General features: G+C 44.2%; 1 protein-coding gene and 1 pseudogene across 13 annotated transcripts in view; one reads left to right on the forward strand and one right to left on the reverse strand.

The window, feature by feature from the left end:
• Rabl2b (RAB, member of RAS oncogene family like 2B) overlaps window positions 1-5,535 on the forward strand; it is a 15,181-nt gene extending 9,646 nt beyond the window's left edge. For 12 of the 13 annotated variants that reach the window (XM_015506929.2, XM_015506926.2, XM_015506925.2 and 9 more), the window contains 6 exons: window positions 137-216; window positions 970-1,049; window positions 3,490-3,601; window positions 3,869-3,966; window positions 4,249-4,332; window positions 4,491-5,535. In XM_015506929.2, coding sequence (XP_015362415.1) covers window positions 137-216; window positions 970-1,049; window positions 3,490-3,601; window positions 3,869-3,966; window positions 4,249-4,332; window positions 4,491-4,571 — 535 coding nt within the window. In that variant the 3' untranslated portion in view covers window positions 4,572-5,535. Of the gene's footprint in view, window positions 1-136; window positions 217-969; window positions 1,050-1,098; window positions 1,236-3,489; window positions 3,602-3,868; window positions 3,967-4,248; window positions 4,333-4,490 lie in introns of those variants that run through there. The other variant, XM_048803147.1, reaches the window with a different exon arrangement.
• An 11,038-nt stretch (window positions 5,536-16,573) lies between these two features.
• On the reverse strand, window positions 16,574-17,291 carry LOC125616844 (annotated as a pseudogene).
• Between the last annotated feature and the right edge of the window lie 1,861 nt (window positions 17,292-19,152).

The raw sequence follows: 19,152 nt of genomic DNA on the forward strand, positions 1-19,152 counted from the left end.
ATATAAGTCACCAAAAATAAAAGAAGGGAAAGGGCCCATTCCATCACCCCAAACACCAAATACCTCCCTCCCTCCCTCCCTCCCTGTCCCTTCTTTAGCTCCCATTATTCATCTTTGCTCCTTAACCTGAGTGCAGCCAGCCACAGCAGCTGTCCACATATGCTCTGACTCTGTACAAGCACACGGCCACCGTGGACGGCAAGACCATTCTTGTGGGTGAGCAGCATAGGCCCAGGCCACACTGAGCCTCAAGGGGAAGGACATGGGAGAGGAAGAGAGGTTTGAGGAGGTCCATGGAGGGATTCAGGGAGGGAGGAGGGAACACACAGGGACACACTGCCCCTAACCCCAGCATCAGGCCAGAAGCAGCATACAGAGGAAGGTTCAGGAAGGTGATCGTTGGGATTCTGTGCCTGCCAAAGGAAAGAGGAACACAGAGGCCTTGGCAAGGCAGTAGCTTTCCTCATTCAGGGCTTCTCCTTCAGCCAGTGTAAAGAAATAGCCAATGTGGCCTGAGCATCCTCTCCCATGTGGATTTGACCTTCCATGAGGTCATGGCCTCTTCCTTGGCCAGGCCACTCATCCTGCCTGACTATTCACCACCTGTGTTCATGGCACTGGAATTTGAAACTTTGGAGGACCCTGCATCTTGAATGTGGGGATGAGGGGCACCTACCTTTCCTCTTCTGGGTCTTCCTGTCTGCATTATCCCTCCTCCGGGCCCCTGGCCCTGTGTCCCCTCAACACACACACCAGTGTACACATACCTCTCAGCACACCCAGTACGTGTCCTGAGGACATATGGAACTGTCTGAAGTTTCTTCCTTCCCATGTGCCCCATGCACTTACACACGACACTTGCCACGTGTGTTGTGTTTCTGCGTACAGATACCTGTGCAGAAATGTTTGGGGCGTGGGGGGTCTGCTCTCCAGCCCCATCAGGCAGTCAGAGCTGTGTTCATGTTACAGACTTTTGGGACACAGCAGGCCAGGAGCGCTTCCAGAGCATGCATGCCTCCTACTACCACAAGGCCCACGCCTGCATCATGGTATGAGACCAGCTGGGGAGGAGACAAAGGCACTGGGCAGTTCTGCCCTGAGGGGTAAGGGAACGAGGGGCTCAGCAGTCCTGGGCCCTCCCAACCAAGCTGGTTCCTGTGGGAGAGGGGATCAGAACCTCCTAGATGCTTCAAAGCACACGTGCTTCCCAGAGTTTCCAAGTGAGAATATGCCAGGTAAGCTTGCCTCAGGTGGGAATGGGTGAAGGAAAGGTGAAGAACTTTCATTCTAGGGTGAGCAACACCCTCAGGGCTCCAGTGGCAGATCTGACAGAGACAGGGCCTCAGCCCGTCTCTGGTGAAGCACATTCCCTCAGAGAAGCCCCCAGAACCTCTGATGCTCCCCAGTGACCTTTCCCTCTCACACCAGCCCTCATCTTGTTCCCAGTGTCCTGCTCTGCTGTCTGGTCATTCAGGATTGCACCCAGTGGCCAGAGTATAGTGGACTCCACAGGACTACCCAAAGCAGCATGGAAGGACTAGTGAAAGGGGGGCCGTGAACACCTGTATCCTCCAGGAGTGCCTGTCTGTGGCTTCCCTGGCTCCTTTTCGGGTCACCATTCTTAAAGGCTAAAAAGGAGTGTGTTTTTATTTTGGGCCACTTATAAATTTTTTCATATTAGTTGTCTATAACACATGAAATAATAGACTGTTTGGGGTTTTTTGTTTGTTTGTTTGTTTTTGTACTGGGAATCAAACCCAGGGCCTTGAGCATACTAAGCACGCTTTTTTTTTTTTTTTGTACGAGGGATTGAACCCAGGGGCACTTTGCTACTGAGCTACATCCCCAGCCTATTTATTTATTTATTTATTTATTATACAAGGTCTCACTAAGTTGCTTAGGGTCTCACTAGATTGCTGAGGCTGGCTTTGAACTTGGGATCCTCCTGCCTCAGCCTCCCGAGCCACTGGGATTACAAGTGTGTAATCCCAGCACCCAACTAAGCACATACCTAAACTCTACCACTAAGCCTCATTCCCAGCCCAATTGACTGGTTTTACACAAAATAAAAACTTGGGTGACATAAAACATCAGTTTTATACTGGGTCAAGAACCAATAATGTTTGGGGTCTCAGCTGAGAAGACCCCCCGCCCCCAGCACCTCCACACACACTGGCAGCCAGCTGGGCCACCAGCAGGTGCTGCTCCATGTGACTCCCAACACTTCATTGGTGTGGGCTGATGTGGGCTTGCTCACAAAGTCACCCAATACTGAGCACCCAAGGGGAGCCTGTTGAGAGTTATATTGCTGCAGTGGCCTCATCCTGCAGACCCTATGGCTCGCTCTGGCTGCAGTCTCTGGTTAGAGCACTTGGGTGATAAGTTGCTACCACTATTGGTATTTGAAATCTGCCCTGCCTCCCATAGCTTTTTGTACCACCCAGCCTTCCAGCCCTGCCTTCTACTTAATGGCTACCTGTAGTATGCACAGACTCACCCTAAGCCTGAGTGGCTGTCACTTACCCATAAGGAGCAGCAACAGAGGACACGCAGAAGGAGTTGGTCACCCTCCCTCTCCCCTTCAGCTCCTCCCCAGTTCACAGCCACCCCTGATGTTGTCATTAGAGGTTCTCTTTCCCCTGTGCACCCACTTCTGGCACGTGGGCTCTGTGCTGTGCACATGCAGGTGCCAGTGGGCAAAGACCCAAGTGCTGCTGCAGGAGCCTAGCAGCTGGCCACACTGTGGTGAGAACAGAGGAGTCTCCTCTCCTGCCCTCTGGTAAGAAAGGGCTCGTCACCAGACTCCTCCTGCAGTGCCTTAGGTACAGAACCTTTGAGGATTTCCTAGAGTTTGAATCCTGATAACTAATGGTACTAAACAAGAATGGTGCAGTAAAGCAGATAGGAGCTAAAGTCTGTCTCTCAAGAACCCAGAAGTTTACTTCTAGCTGTTGAGAGCCACAAACAAGTCAAGATGGCGCCTGGCACTTTGCCAGGAGGAGTGATTTGAGAAGTAACGCCAGCGAGACATTAAGATGATGTTAATTGAGTTAAGCTGTGTATAATTATTAAGATGAAGTAACGCCAGCGAGCCATTAAGATGATAGAGATTCCTTATTGGCTAATTGCTGTATCTGGATGATGTTAATTGAAACAAGCTGTGTATAGTCAGTTAAGTGTATATATACCTCTGCTGTCCTACAATAAGGTGGCTCCCGCTGTATCAACCTTCACAAGTTGCTTGTCACTCCCCCCACCCCCGGTTATTTTGCCCAGCCCAGCCGACTGCGGCACCTAGCCGTCTCAGTTTCAGTCCTCTCACTTCTCTCTCTGGAAGTCGCCTTCTGCTTGTGGCACATCATTGGCTCCTCTCAGACCCTCTTCTAAGGGTGTTGGCCTGGGCTCCCACTGTGTGGCACATGCTCACACTTGACTGACTGGGTATTTTGAATGTCGACATACCAGAACTGTCTTCTGTATCTTTTGCAGGTGTTTGATGTGCAGAGGAAGGTCACCTATAAAAACCTGAGTACCTGGTATGCAGAGCTTCGGGAATTCAGGCCAGAGATCCCATGCATCGTGGTAGCCAACAAAATTGATGGTGGGCCATCCCTGCACCTGGGTGACAGTGATGCATGGGACCCATCTCCATGTTTCCTCTCCTCTCCTAGGGCAGGCAGCTGTCAGCAATTTGTCCTCCCTTCCCAGTAAGGATGTCAGCTGAGCCATCTTTGCCCTCTTCCTAAGATACAGAGGATACAACCCTGATCATCTCTGCCCCACTTTGTGGCACAGGGCCCCCACTGACCCTCCAGTCCCCTCTCCTTTCCCTTGAACAGACAGGCCAATGCCCTACTTCTCTCTGCAGCGGATATAAATGCGACCCAAAAAAGCTTCAGTTTTGCCAGGAAGTTCTCTCTGCCCCTGTACTTTGTCTCAGCTGCTGATGGTACCAATGTCGTGAAGGTAATGGGAGTCTACCAAAGCAATTCAATGACGGGGCTGGAAGAGTCAGGTGGCAGTCATAGGGAGGCTGGGAAGGAAAGGGATGAGAGGACAGGACCAGTGAGTGTGCACATGTGACAGGGCAGGGAGGATGTGATGGCCTGGGCTTGATGAGGCACAGATGCATTGGCCTTGCATGGGTTGGGGTTAGGTGAATTTGAGGATGAGTTGGCCGATTGTAGGGCTGGGTTTATGGCCTTCCTGCCCACTGCCACACTTTGTTTCCATCTCCATCCCCTCCAGCTCTTCAATGATGCAATTCGATTAGCTGTATCTTACAAACAGAATTCCCAGGACTTCATGGACGAGGTTTTGCGGGAGCTTGAGGTAGGTCAGGCCAAGTTTTGAGTGGGATAGACAAAGCAGGCCTTCTTTCAAAGATGTGGCCTATAACACAATATAGTGGCTTTTGATTGTCTTTAAATGTATCAGAACCACAGCTGGGCAAATGCAGGGCCAGGCCTCACCTGTGACCTTGTTCACAGAACTTCAAGTTGGAGCAGAAAGAGGAGGATGCACCCGACCAAGACCAGAGTAGCAGGATCGAAAGCCCATCCCCCTCCTGATCAGAGGGCTGCCTCTCATGGCTGACTTGGGGATGTATGGGGGAGCCTTTGGGAATACCCCTCCAGCTCTGAATGGAAAATCTCCTGGCCACCCCTGCTCAGCCTCCCATAAACTCGCCCTATAATATAGGATGAGATTAGCAATAGCATCCTGGACAGGTATGAGGTCCCCCAGACCTGCTTGCAACAGAATTAGGGATTGGTGTCTTTCATACCTCCCATCCCACCCTGAGCTGGCCAGTGGAAGGAACCAGAAAACATAATTGGGTGTCTCTTCACAGTAAACGCACATTTAGGTGGTTCTTGTTTTTTGTTTTTTCTTCCCCAGATTGACCTCAGGGAATGTACCTTGCATTTCTTACAAGAGAATGATTGCTATTCCCTGATTACCCCAGGCCCCCACTGCAGAATGTGTAAGGCCTTGTCCTTTTTCCCCTGTAGTCTCCTCAGTCAACTTTTTAAAAGATGTGTTTGAACAGACAGCTATTCATTCCAAGTTTTTGAGCACCTAAAAATTTCAGGAGCTCTTGTAGGTCAGGCCAAAATCACAGGAACAGGTTTGCCATTAAAATTAAATAATAGCAGGTAACAAGTCTAGCCATACTTGGTCATATAAATACACAAAGGAAAGTAAACAGTACTGGCTGTAAACAGCCAGACCATGAGAATACCTATTTTGATTATAAGAAAGCAACTTTCAGAACTGCTCCCTTTGAAGCCTCTCTATCAGCTTGGGAGTTATTCCTTCATTTCTCTAGGACAAATGAGATCTTGTGCCTCCCAGGGGTGGCCGAGGACTGCAGAGGAAGAGCTGTTCAGCTGCCTGTGAGCCATACCCGTGTCCAAGGCTTGCTAGTGTGCTTTTAGGATCATCTTGGGCATCATTTGCATTGGGGTCCTTAATTTATTGTCTGTATTATTTCTGTTTTTACATTAAAGATTGAATTACAAAAAAAAAAAAAAGTATACTTGTGTGCTTTATGGATCTGAGCAAAAAGACAAAACATATTATCAACCAATGAATGAGGGGAGTGTGCCTTGGTCTGCCGTGGGGGAACCCGTGTCAACTTTTGACCAACTGTAAAGGAGACCATTTCAGTGGAATGCGGTATTTTAAAAAGAACAGGTATTGATTTGGGAGCTTGAGAATAAACATGTTTCCCCTTTAAGTAATTTGTACATGTTCAACTTAGATTTCAGCTGCTCAGGAGTTTTCATGAGGTGGGGTTTTTTTATTATTTAGTTATTATAAATGACTAACTGAGGGCTGGTTCGTTTTTTGCTGTGCTGGGGAACAAATTCAGGGCTCCAAACTTCTTGTTGAGGTAGACCTCACACACAAAATTGATTCACTGTCAACATTGACTTTATGAAGCTGCTTTGTATCAGGCTTTCCAGAAGCAGACCCTGGGAAGGCGATTGTTCAATGGCTCACTAGGGCGATTCTCAGAAACAAGGGAGAGGAGTGGGGAGGTTGGGAGGCAAGAAGCTGAGCAAGGTGGTGGTCTCAGTGGAGGCCAACTTCAACCCTCCTCCCATCCCAGGGAAGCACTGCGGGCCAGACTGCCTCGGAATTGGTCCTGCCTCAAGGCCAGGGTCTCTTGAGCCAGTCAGCCAGTCTGTGAGGTGGAAGGGGCAGCGTGCAGTCTCCAGGGCAAGTGGTTCCTGTTTGAGTCAGGGCCCCTCTCTGGGGAAAGGGCAGCTGTGGGCTTTATCCATCACTGCTGAGTACCCATCCTCAGCCACTCACCCTCTGTTGCTTCTTAGGCAGTGCATCTCATCCAGGCCGAGCTTCCCCAACATTCCGAGCAGTCCTAGCTTCTGGGGAAATGCACAAACGGAGAGTCAGAGGGAAACCAGAGCCCTGCTGCTGCAGTTGGACCCTCTTGCAGAGAGCAGCATCCTCTCCCTTTTCCACCACCACCCTCTGGCTAGCACTTCTGCCAGTCTAGGTGGTTTGCCTTGTATGGATCCTGCTCCTCTTGACTGAGGGGCCTAAGCCATTTTGCGGCAGTAGTTGCACTTAGAGCTGGATGTATGAGTACCAAGGTAGCAGGGTCACATGAGTACAAGTGCATGCTATCTGCCTCCATTATATAGCAACATCCTTCCTCCGAGTGAAGATTGGTAACCTCCTTCCAGAAGGCTAACTCCTTTCTCTGCTTGCCAGTTTCCTAGCACGATCAGTGTTGAGGAAGCAGCTCTGGCTTTATGTTGTGATACTCTTACTCTGTCACTTGATGGAAATCACCTCCCCTACCAAGACCTCCACTCAGTGCCTACACTTGCAGCCCAGAACCACAGATTCCCTGAGTGTGTCATTAAGAGAGGGTGAGCAGGGCACTCCCATCTCCATCCCTGGCTACTAGATACAGGACACGAAATCCTACACAGATGGTTGAGTTGCATACCACATTCTGAAGGGCCTGTTGTGGTTAGAATAGAAGATGTCCCCAAAGCTCGTGTGAGAGAAAATGCAAGAATGGGTTAGGAGAACCTTAACCTAATCTGCTCTTAACCTGATCAGTGGATTAACTGGGTGGTAACTGCAGGCAGGTAGGTGTGACTGAAGGAGGTGGATCACTGGGAGGATGCCTTTAGGGTATTTATTTTGTCCCTTGTGAGAGAGCTCTCTCTGCTTCCTGATTGCCAGGTCCTGAACTGGTTTCCTCTATCATGCCCTTCTGCCTTGATATTCTGCCTCCTCTCAGGCCAAGAGTAATGCAATTGGCCATCTATGGGCTGACTCCTCTGAAATAGTAGGCCCAAATAAACTTTCCCTCCTCTAAAATTGTTGTCAGGTCTTTTGGTCATAATGGCAAAAAAGCTGACTAAAACACTTTGTATTTACTTATTTATCAATTGACAGGTAATTTTATATATTTACAGTTCTGCAGACTATTGTGCACCTGACCTCTTTGGTCTGGCTCTTCTCAGGCCCCCTAACAACCATCTGAGACTAAAAATCTAGGAATACCCTAACTCAAGCCACTTCCCTCTACACAGTGCATGGCCTCTTGCATTGCCAAAAGCTCTGACTATTGGGAAGATTTCCCCTTACCATCATCTTTCAGAATCATCATCCCAAAGGGCGCAGCAGTCCATTTGTGGCAGTTACATACTGAGCTAACAGACCAGTAAATCTCTAAATTTTACCAATGTGGCAGGCTCCAGAATATTTGTAGGGCTTACCTTCCACCCTCTGGAGTACACACAGCTTATCAAGGCATCTGGAATAATTAGATCCCCAGGCCCAATTATGCAGCTATCAATATAGTGAATGGAAATGATGTTCTATGGGAGATCAAGGTGGTCCAGTTACCTTCAGAGTGTGTTATAAAAGAGTAGCAGAATTATCATAGCCTTGGGCAGAGCCAAGAACATGCGCAATTACACAGCTCTTGATCCCAAGTGAATGCAACAGCTTGTCCTTTCTGGAAAATAATGCATTTTTTTTGGGAGCAATAATCACAGTCCATATTTCCAAGTTTCTGTTATTCCACTCCAGTAAAGACACCAAATCCTGCACAACAGCTCTCATGAGGCTACTTCTTGTTAAGTTTTAGGGAGTCTACTCTCATCCTCTATGAGTCAACCACTTCTTGTAGGGGTCAAATTAAATGAATAAATTATATATATAATCCTACTACCCATAAATCATTTTTAAATGATTCACATAAAATTTAAAAATTCACATAGCATTAAATCAAAAGTTCCATGCATATAACACAGTCACAATATTGTATAACCATCACCTCTAATTCCAAAATATTTCCATCACTTCAAAATGAACACCTTACTATTTAATCTGTGTTCTGTCTCTGTGGATTTGTATATTCTGGATATTTCATATAAAAGGGATCACACAATGTGTGACTTTTCATATCTGGCTTATTCCACTTAGCACACTGCTTTCAAGATTCACCCACATAACATGTTCTTCCTTCCTTTTTGTGTCTGGTTCATATCCTATCATATAACAATGTGTTATAGGATTTATATATTCATCTGTTGGTGGACATTTGAGCTGTTTCCAATCTTTATCTACTAAAAATAGTGGTGCTAAGAACACCCATGAACATGTACTTGCATGAGTACCAGAATTCAGTTCCTTCAGGTGTCTTAGTCAACTCATTCTATTACAACAAAATATCACAAACTGGTGGCTAACAATAGAAACTTATTTTTCTCACAGTTCTGGAGGCTGAGAAGTCTTGAGATCAAGGTACCAACAAGGTTGGTGTCATTCTGAGGCCTCTTCTCCTGGCTGGTAGCACCCATACGTGCTCATGATCTCTGTTCATGCAAGCAAAGAGAGAGATCCTCTCTCTTCCTCTCTTCAGAAGGCCACACATTCTGTTGGATCAGGACCACCTATGATCTCATTACCCTTATTGCCTCTGAAAGGCCCATCTCAAAATATTGTTACCTTGGGAGTTAAGCTTCATTCTATGAATTTGGGAAGGAGTAGGGGACACAATTAAGTCTATAGCAAGATGCGTATCTAGGAATGGAATTACTGCTGGGGTTGTGGCTCAGCGGTAGAGCACCCACCTAGCACGTATGGGGCCCTGGGTTCGATCCTCAGCACCACATAAGAATCGATAGAATAAAGGTATTCTGTCTAACTACAACTAAAGACATATTAGAAAAAAAAGAATGGAATTACCAGGTCATGTGATAATTCTATATTTAGCCTTGTGAGAAACTGCCAAACTGCTTTGTGTAGTGGAACCACCATTTCAAAGTCCCAACAGGCATTTACTTTTACAAAGCCTCTCTGGTAGTATCTGCTGGTGTTTTACCATGAACATTACAGTTCTAACACTGCTGTTTTGCCCTTTCACATGTGTCTTTATTCGCTTTATGTTCATCATAAGAGAAACTTCCTTGTGGTAGGTACATTTTAGAAAGTTTTGAGTTTTTAATTAACATATGAAGTTTTTAAATCTTGATTTTTTTCTATGGATCTTTTTTTACTATAACATGATGGGTTTAATTTAACAGGTGAAACAACGTGTTAACTATATGATATAGTTCATACATATTTAATTCATAGTTGTTTGAACATGTTTTAATTTTTAAATATACCTAAGATGTGACTATACACTAATATATAGTAATGAGCAGTGACATATCAGAAAAAAATGAACAAATAAGGAGATTTTCATCAGTGGCCATTCATTATTTTGCTTTTTGGAACATGGGTCTTCTTTGAGTTTTGAATATGCTGGTGAATCTAATTTCTTAACTTCCTCAATATCACCAGGAATTGTTGGAATAAGTGACTCTAAATAGAAAAGTACTTTTCTGGCATACAGTAGCCAATGATGACCACACTGAGGATTTCAGATTCCTCTTGGAGGGTCTGCACTGTGAGTTTCCATGGACCTCTTCACATTCTCATGGCATAGCTCCACACCATTCTCACTCTCAACACAGGTCCAAATCTCAGTCAACAATGGTGGCTGCATCTGCTGGAAGATTACCTGCAACTTATTTGAGAAAGGAAGATGTGAATATACCCCGCTGCCTGGAGCTGCAGCCAAAGAGCTGCATGACTCGCTGCAGAACTTATCAGGGACCCCATGAGGCCACCCTCACAGGTCCTCTGCTATCTGCAAGCCTGGATGCCAGCAGAAGTCCAGCTAGTTGCCACTATGGGTATACTATCTTGTACTTTCCGTCACTTATTTCTTTATGCCTGCGTTCTTTTGTGTTTAGTTGATTTTTTGTGTGTGTGTGTGTGGTATAAGTTTTTTCGATTATTTTTATGGTACTAATATATAAATAACACAAGGTTTACTGTTTGTAAGCATAAAATTTAATGGCATTAGCTACACCCATGATTTTCTGTAACCATCTACCACTCTCTATTTCATAACTTTTTCATGACTCCAAACAGAAACTGTAACTGTTAAGCATGAGCCTCCCATGAGCAATGGTAACCTTTTCTACTTTCTGTCTCTATGAATGTTCTAATTTTAATGCCTAATTGTGGGGACAGGTGCATGGAGTACTGCATACATGGCATACGTTAAGGGCATCTGAGTGGCAGGCCACTCCCCTCACGCTAGGCGCATGAGCGGCAGGCTGCTTACACTGTAGGCAGCCAGGACATGAGGCCATCTGTTGCAGTCCCTCCGCTTGCTCTATGGCCCTCTCCTTGATTGGTCGTTGCAAGGTCAGTTAGCAAGAAATTCAAGTATTTTGTGAAGGATTTTTACAAATACATTTATGAGTTACTTGCTGTAGCTTTCTTTTCTAGTAGTATCCTTGTCTGGCTTTGGTATCAAAATAAGGCTGATCTCATAGTGTGAGTTAGAAGGTATTCCCTTCTTTTTCATCTTTTGCAAGAGTTTGAGGATTGGTATTTAGTCTTTAAGTGTTGGATAGATTTCACAAGTGCCACTATCTGGCCATCTGGTCTGGGTTTTTTGAAAGGTGTCTAAGTACTGACTCAGCCTCTCCTGTTACAGGTCTATTAAGATTTATTCAGATTTTTTTCTCTTTTTTTCCATCTCATTTAGGTAGATTATCCATTTATTGACATTCAATTATCCATAATATTCTCTTATTGTTTCTATAAAAATTGATGGTGATGTTTCCACTCTCATTTTTATTTTGATAATTTGGGTCTTCTCTCTTTTACTATTAGTCAATATAGCTAAAAGGGTGTCAATTTGTTGTTCTTTTCAAAGAACCAACATTGGTGTCTTTGACTATTATTTTTCTAATATCTGTGTTGTCTCTACTCTGATTCTTATTATTTCCTTCTGCTAGCTTCAGATCTACTTTTCTCTAGATCTTTCAGATATATGATTATATTTGGGATTTAGAATTGCTTGGTTTTTAATATACATGTTTACAGCTATGAATTTTCCTCTTAGTGTCTGCTTTTGCTGCATCCCATAAGTTTTTAGTGTGTTGTGTTTTTTTCTTCAATCACCTCAAGGCATTGTCTAATTACCTGTGAGTTATTCTTTGACCCATTGGTTGTTTAAGAGTGTATTATTTAACTGAGTGCAGTGATACATGCTTATAATCCCAGCAACTCTGGAGGCTGAGGTAGGAGAATCACAAATTCAAAGCTAGCCTCAGCAACTCAGCAAGACCCTAAAAAAATTTTTAAAGGGCTGTGGCTTAGTGGTTAAGTGCCCCTTCCCTGGTGAAAAAAAAAAAGAATGTATTGTTTTAACTTTTCACTTTCACATATTAGTGTATTTTCCAATTCTCCTTCTGTTACTGGTTTATAGTTTTATTCTTTTGAACTCAGAAAAGATGCTTCATTGTGATTTCAGTCTTTTTAAATTTATTAATATTGTTTGGGGACCTAACATATGGTTGGTCCTGGAGAACATTGAGTTGTGAGTATTCTGCTCATGTTGGGTACAGTGTCCTGTATATGTCTGTTATGGCAAATTGGTTTATACTGGCATTCAAGTCTTCGATTCCCTTGTGGATATCCTGTCTGCTTATACTATTCATTATTTAAAGTAGGGCATTAAACTCTCTAAACATTATTACGGAAATAAATAGTTCTCCATTAAATTCTATCCATTTTTGCTTTGTACATTTGGGGTTTGTTGTTAGGTGTGAATGTGTGTTATGGTTTGGATGTGAGGTATCCCCAAAAAAGCTCACGTGTGAGACAATGCAAGAAGGTCCAGAGGAAAATAATTCAGTTATAAGAGTCTTAATCCATTTGATGATTTAATCCCACCAAGGAATTACTGAGTGGTAACAGCAGTGGTAGAGTGTGGCTGGAAGAGGTGGGAATTGGGGCATGGCTTTGGGTATATATTTGTATCTGGCAAGTGGAGTCTCTCTCTGCTTCCCAATCATGACGTGAGCCAATTCCCTCTGCCACACTCCTCCGCCATGATGTTCATCCTCCCCTCAACCCCTGAGGTGTTGGCCTTTTATGGACTAAGACCTCTGAAACCATGAGTCCTCAAATAAATTTTTCCTCCTTTACAGTTGTGCTGGTCAAATCCTTTAGTCACAGCACCGAAATAGTTGACTAAGACAATGTGTTTGTACTTACATCTTCTTAGTACATTCGAACTTTTCCCAACATATAAAACATCCTTGTTTGTCTCTTGCAGCCTTTTATGAATTGAAATCTATTTTGTCTGACAATAATAGAGCCACCCCAGGCCTCAGGTGCTATGCACACAGCTTGGTGTTTTTCCCACACTTTTGCTTCCCACCTTTTTGTCATCTAGCATAGTTTTGTGGCAATAGAATTGCTGATTGAAAGAATTTTTCTTTAAATTTTAATTTTGTCATCCCAAATAGCTTTCATACTTTCTGGTAGGAAATCAACTATATATATATAAAACAGGTTGCTTTTCTCTTTCTGCTCTTTTTCTTTTGACAGTTTATGATATAGCGAGAAGGCAGGCCCGGCCCAGATCCACCCACACCGGCCTGTACAGGACCAGGACACAAGCTCACAGTAGGTCCCAGTCCATCCCACCATAGGTGGACACCCACCAGAGCCCAGCCCCCAGCACAGGACACCCCTTTTGACCAGCAGACTACTGCAGGAGCTCAAGCCTGGCCCAGATCTGCCCTCACCAGCTTGCATGAGGTTCAGGATCCACGCTGCAAGGAAGAAGACACATAGACAACATGAAAAAACAGGGGAGGAAAGTGCCCCAAACAAACCAGGACACTACAATAACAGAAGCCATGGACAGCGAAGTTGATGAAATATCAGAGAAGGAGTTCAGAAGGTTCAAAATTAAAGTGATCTGTGAATTAAAGAATGACCTAAATGAGCAAATACAGGCAAAAATTTGACCGTTTATGATTGTGTGTGTATGTGCACATGTTTGGTGCCATGACTTGGATGATAATGTGTTTTGATGTATATCTCTTGGAGTTCTTTGAATTCTTATCTGTATATTAATGTCTTTCCTCATATTTGGGAAGTTTGGGATCATAATTTCTTCAAGTAAGTTTTCTGCCCATTTCTTTCTCTCCTTTTGGAACTCCTATAATCTGTGTATTAGGTGATGTCCAAAGGTCCCCCAGGCTCTGTTCATTTTTTTCTAACTCCCTTTTCTTTCTCTTCCTCCAACTGAATCATTCCACACCTTGTTTCTGCCTGCTCAAGTCTGCTGTTGAGCTCCTTTAGTAGGTTTTCAAGGCAGCTTTTGTACCCTTGAGTCCCAGAATTTCTGGTTGGAAACAGCTATGGTTTGGATCTGTGATGTCCCCTGACATATCGTGGGCTAAAAGTTGATCAGTGGCCTGCGGTGCCCTTGGGAGGAGGTGGTGCCATCAGGAGTGTGCCCTTGGAGGGAACCTTGGAATCCCAGGCCCTCTTCTTCCCCGCTTTGCTTCTTAGCCATCATGAGGAGATGCCTCCTCTACCACACATTCCTGCCATGATGTCCCCGGCCACCAGAGACCCAGAGCAACAGGGCCAAGCATCCACAGACTGAAACCTCTGATACCATGAGCCAAAATAAACTTCTCACCCTTTTTAAGTTGTTTATCTCAGATATTTGTCCCAGTGACAGAAATCAACACAGAATGTTGATACCAAAAAGTAAGACAGAAACCCTTGGAACTGGTCTGCAGAAGGAATTTGGAAAAGTTTGGGGAAACAAACTAAATTAAACCTAGAGTTCTGTAAGCAGAGCATAATGGGTGATTCAGGTGAAGGCTCTGAGAGCAGCATAGCGACAGAAACGCTACAGTGACGGCCATGAGGATGAGGTTTTGGGGGGAAACAGGGCTCCATTAGGGATTAGACTAGCAGCCATGCATTACATCCTGCAAATTATTTGTCTACATTTTGTCCATGCTCTGGATTTTCATGGGAGGCTGAGTTTAAAGGCGATGAACTAATTAATCTGGCAGAGGAAATTTCAAGGCAGCATAGCATTCAGGTTGTAGCAGGATGCTTTCAGCCGGATTTACAGTGAGAATTGGGAGCAAAACGTAGAGTGGAAATATTTGAAAAAGTTGTAGTTTGTCCAAAAAAGGAGCAAGGGTAAAAGTGTCCTCAAGAAGGGTGCCATTGCTAAAGAGATACCACCATTAAAAGAAGCTAATTTCTTTCACCAAGACAGTAAAAAAGATCCCTTGATGGAATTCCAGTAATCAGTAAGACCCCATCTATGACAGGCTCAAAGGGTTAGGGTGTAGACCTTTCATTGGAAAGGCAAGCCTGAGCCCAAGGCGCCCTCTGCACAGGGTCACCTAGGAAATTGTTGGGGCATTCTTTTTGCTGTGAGCACTCAGAAACTGCTGCAGCCATGATTCAACAAGCCCTGATACAGCTCACGCTAGCAGCAGACCCTAGCATCATCCACATGATGCTCATTGAACATGGTTTTTCTGGCACGCAAGATGCACAAGATATGGGGTCCTAGAGGTGTCCACTGAGATTTCAGAGGAAAACCAGGAGTCTAGGCAGTATGTGGCAGGCTTGAAGTCACTACAAGAAGCCCCCAACATGGTGATGCATAAAACTGTAAGAATAAAGCAAAAGCTGCAATGGAGACTCCACAGATTAGAGATGCTAGGAACATGGACCACCTGCTAAAAGGAGCTGTAGGTAGCAAGCAGAGACATGGGGGTGGGCTGGCCAAGCCCTTTGGACTTTGAAACCTTGTTTGGAGATATTAGCAGTTGATCACAGCCAGAAAAGGAGGAAGAATGTTCCTTCGTTATGGGGAAATGTCACCCTCTCCCACTGAGCATGGATGCACACAGAATGGTGAGTGAAGAAGGGCACCGTGCCTGGCCAGCCAGATGAGCCAGGTGATTGATGGGATGATGGATGCCATAGCCAGATCACCTTCACACCCTGGCCAAGCCCTTTGGAACTCACAGCATGCCACCACATGTCCCAGATGCTGCACATGAGGACATGTTTTAACATTTGCCCTGTGTGTTTTGGTCTGGTTTTTCCTTTTCATGCCTTTATTCCTCCCTTTTGGGACAGGAATATTTGCCCTGCACCATTGTATCTGGAAGTTTATAACTTGCTCTTTTTATTTTTATAGGGGTTCACAGTTGAGTTCTCCATAAGTCTTAGAGGAAGTTTTGGACTTGGATGTTTGAATAATGCCGGAACTGTTGAGACTTGGGGACACTTGGAGATGGACAAGATGCATTCTGCATCGTGAGATGGACATCAATCAAACAGGAGTGGCATGTCATAGTTTGGATCTAGAATGTCCCCCAAAAGCTCATGTGTTGAAGGCTTGGCCCCAGCTTGAGGTGCTATTTGGAGGGGGTGGAACTTTTAAGAAGTGGGTCTTACTAGAAGGAAGTCAGTTTGCTGGGGCACACCCTTAAAGGGCCCCATGGCCTCTTCCTCGTTCTTTCTCTTTTTGCTTCCCAGTTCTGGTGAGGTTGACAGACCTCCTCTGCCACATGTGCCCACCAAAACATACTGTGCTACCACAAGCACAGAGTGATGGGGCAAGCAACTAGGAACTGAAACCTTTGAAATCATTAGTCAAATAAATCTTTCCTTCTTATAAATTTTTCATCTCTGGTACTTCATCATAGCGACAGAAATTGACTAACAGTATCTGTTTTTCTCAATTAATATTCTCAGTTTGTTCATGCATCATTTTCTTTATTTCCTTTGGTACTTTGTCCATGGTTTTCTTTTGCTCGTTGAACATATTTAAGACAGTTTATTTCATGTCTTTGACTAGAAACCCCAACATCTTGGCTTCCTCAAGGATGGTTTCTGTCATTTTTTTTCTTATAAATGGCCCATAATTCCCTGTCAACTTTGTGATTTCTTATTGAAAACTATTTTAATAATATGATGTGGTAATTTTTGGAAATCACATGTTTCCTTTTCCCAGGGTTTTCTGATCTTAATTGTTGAAGGTTGTAGTCATCCATTTGTTTACTGACTTTTCTGAGTTCTTTTTGTTTCTTGGTTTGGTTTTTATTTTTTCAATTTTTTATGTTTTGAGACTTTCATAGAAATGTGTAACAGAGAAGATACTGAAGTAATGTTATATACTATGAATATCTGATTCATCTTCTTCCTTTGAAGATTCCTTAGCATATTTCTCTGCCCCTACCCTTATATCTTCTGGAACAAACCCTTCATATCCTCCTTTAGTCAATCCATGAACCCAGCAGAGATCTAGTTCAAAAGCCTCATCTTTAACTTCATTGACTACTATGTTAGTCACTGTCACAACTCCTTTACCCTTACAGCAGGTCATGTCATTCATCTGAAATTCTCTATCACTGTCTTCACAGCCAGCCTGGCTTTGCCAACAACACACCCCTGATGAATGGGTCCCTCGTGTGGTTCATCTGGTAAGACCCTGACATAGGTCTAACTACTGCACTGTGGAGGGTACACAAGCGTCTGTACATGGCCACCTGTCTATGAGACGTTTTAGTGGAATGTTGCAGCCAAATGTAGATATAAAGTTGGAGGTTTTTCTTTTGCTACGTCTGCTGAAGAATGAGCATCTGCAAACAGACCTGCTATGGCAATACCAACAGGCTGGCCGACGCTCAGTCATTTACTGAACTCTTTTTCATAAGCTTAGAAAGGACTGATTTTTCTATCCAACAGCCAGCACTGTCTTTACACCTCATCCTGATAGCTGTACTACTATTTTCAGAGTTTACAGCATATTCAGCTTGAAAAACTCTTCCCTCAGGAGAGAAAATACAGGCTGACAGGTCATACCTGGTGCCAATGGTGCACACCATGCTCGAGCCACCAGGACACGCAGGGTCACCTGGCCTGAAGCACTTCACCACACTGCATGACCATGCAGACTAGTCTGACCTTTAGTTCTGGACATTCAGGGACATCCCTGTCAAAACTGATCTGGGGTGCAGCTCACTGATAGAGTGCTGACCCCGGGTTCCATCCCCAGCACCACAAAAACAAACTAGATCACTTCTCTACCCTGAGTGGGTTCAAATTCACACAAAACAAACAGGCACCTCCCATTAGTCTTTCAGGTAGCCCAATAGATTAGAATAGACAAGCAATAATTTGTCTTTTTTGCTCCCTCTGGAACCAGAGTTCAAGGTCCCACACTGGGAAAGTGGGCTACGGTCTTCAGGACCAAGCTGGGTGGGGGGTGGGGGGGCAAGAGTGAGCAAACGCGCCAGAAGGCTTTTAAGTGCCTTTTCCTGGTATCACTGTTTTCTTGGTTTCTCTAAGACTTTGACTAGTTTCCAGAGTTCAGACAATGTTTCTTTTTCTTTCTTTCTTTCTTTTTTTCCAGGCTTTCTGGGGAGGCACAGAAGTTGAAAGCTGTTCTCTGCTGTTTTCCTGGTGTCACTTCACTTTGAAAAGTCTGTCTTTATGGCTGGTACTAGTCTGCCACGCCTCAAGGAATGCAGTATTATTTATTTACCATCCTGGTGTGGGCTGAGGTATGGAGGTACTGACTCTCAAACGGCTCTATTTGCTCTTATCTGTGGGCCCAGGAACTGATACAGGAGCTCTCCCACTATTCAGCATGTCCATTCAAAGTACACATCACCGTCGCAGGATGAATCCATGCGACTACACCCACTGTGAGAAGGACCTGAGCCAGAAATGCATAAGTCACCCAACACACCCTCTGAGGCTAACAAGTGGGCTGTGATGGTTTTGCATCCCCAGGATCAACATCTGCTTTGATTTCATGCAGAAAGCCCTTAAAATATCTGGGAATCCCCTTCAATGAACATGGCAGGTACCTCTGAGGAAGGGGGTGATCACTACTTCATGTCCTGCTGCTATCTTGGGGCTCCTCCCCATAGGCACTGAGCCTCTGCCCTCAGTAGCTTTGAGAACTGGCTCAAGCCATTCTGCTTATTCATTTTTTCTTATTTTTCATTTGTTCTTTTAGATAGACATGACAGTGTATTTTGACATATTATACACACATGGAATATAATTTACTCATATTAGGATCCCATTCTGGTACATGATATGGAAATTCACTGGTCTCGTATTCATATATGAACACAGGAAAGTTATGTCCCATTCATTCTACTGTCTTTTCTATTCCCATTCCCCCTCCCTTTCCTTCATTCCCCCTTCTCCAATCCACTGAGCTTCTGAGTTTCCCAAATGGCAGTGATATGAAGCATTTTTTTTCACATGCTTGTTACCATCCATACAGTCCTAAAGTTAACAACATTGGACTGCACACTTGAGATTTTGCTACAAGGGTAGCTCTTATGTTAAGTGTTTCTTATCACAAATACATAATAAGCCAAACATTGGGGTACACACCTGCAATCCTAGCTGCCCAGGAGGATGCTCAAGTCCCAGAATTAAAAGGCCAGCCTGTGCCACATAATGAGACACTGTCTCAAAAATAGTAAATTATTGTTATTATTAAATAATGATAATATTAATATTAAATAATAATAATAGAGAATGAGAGCAAACTTGGAAGTGGTGGATATGTTCATGGCATAGTTTGTGGTGATGGCTTCATAGAAAAACCTTTATCTTCAAACTCATCAAGTTGTATACAGTAAATATGTATGTCAATAAAGTGATTTTTTAAATGCATGAAGCATTTTAGTACACATTTCTCAAAAAAAAAAAAAAAAAAAAAAG

Source organism: Marmota marmota, unplaced genomic scaffold (assembly GCF_001458135.2).
Source record: "Marmota marmota marmota unplaced genomic scaffold, marMar, whole genome shotgun sequence".
NCBI lineage: Eukaryota > Metazoa > Chordata > Mammalia > Rodentia > Sciuridae > Marmota > Marmota marmota.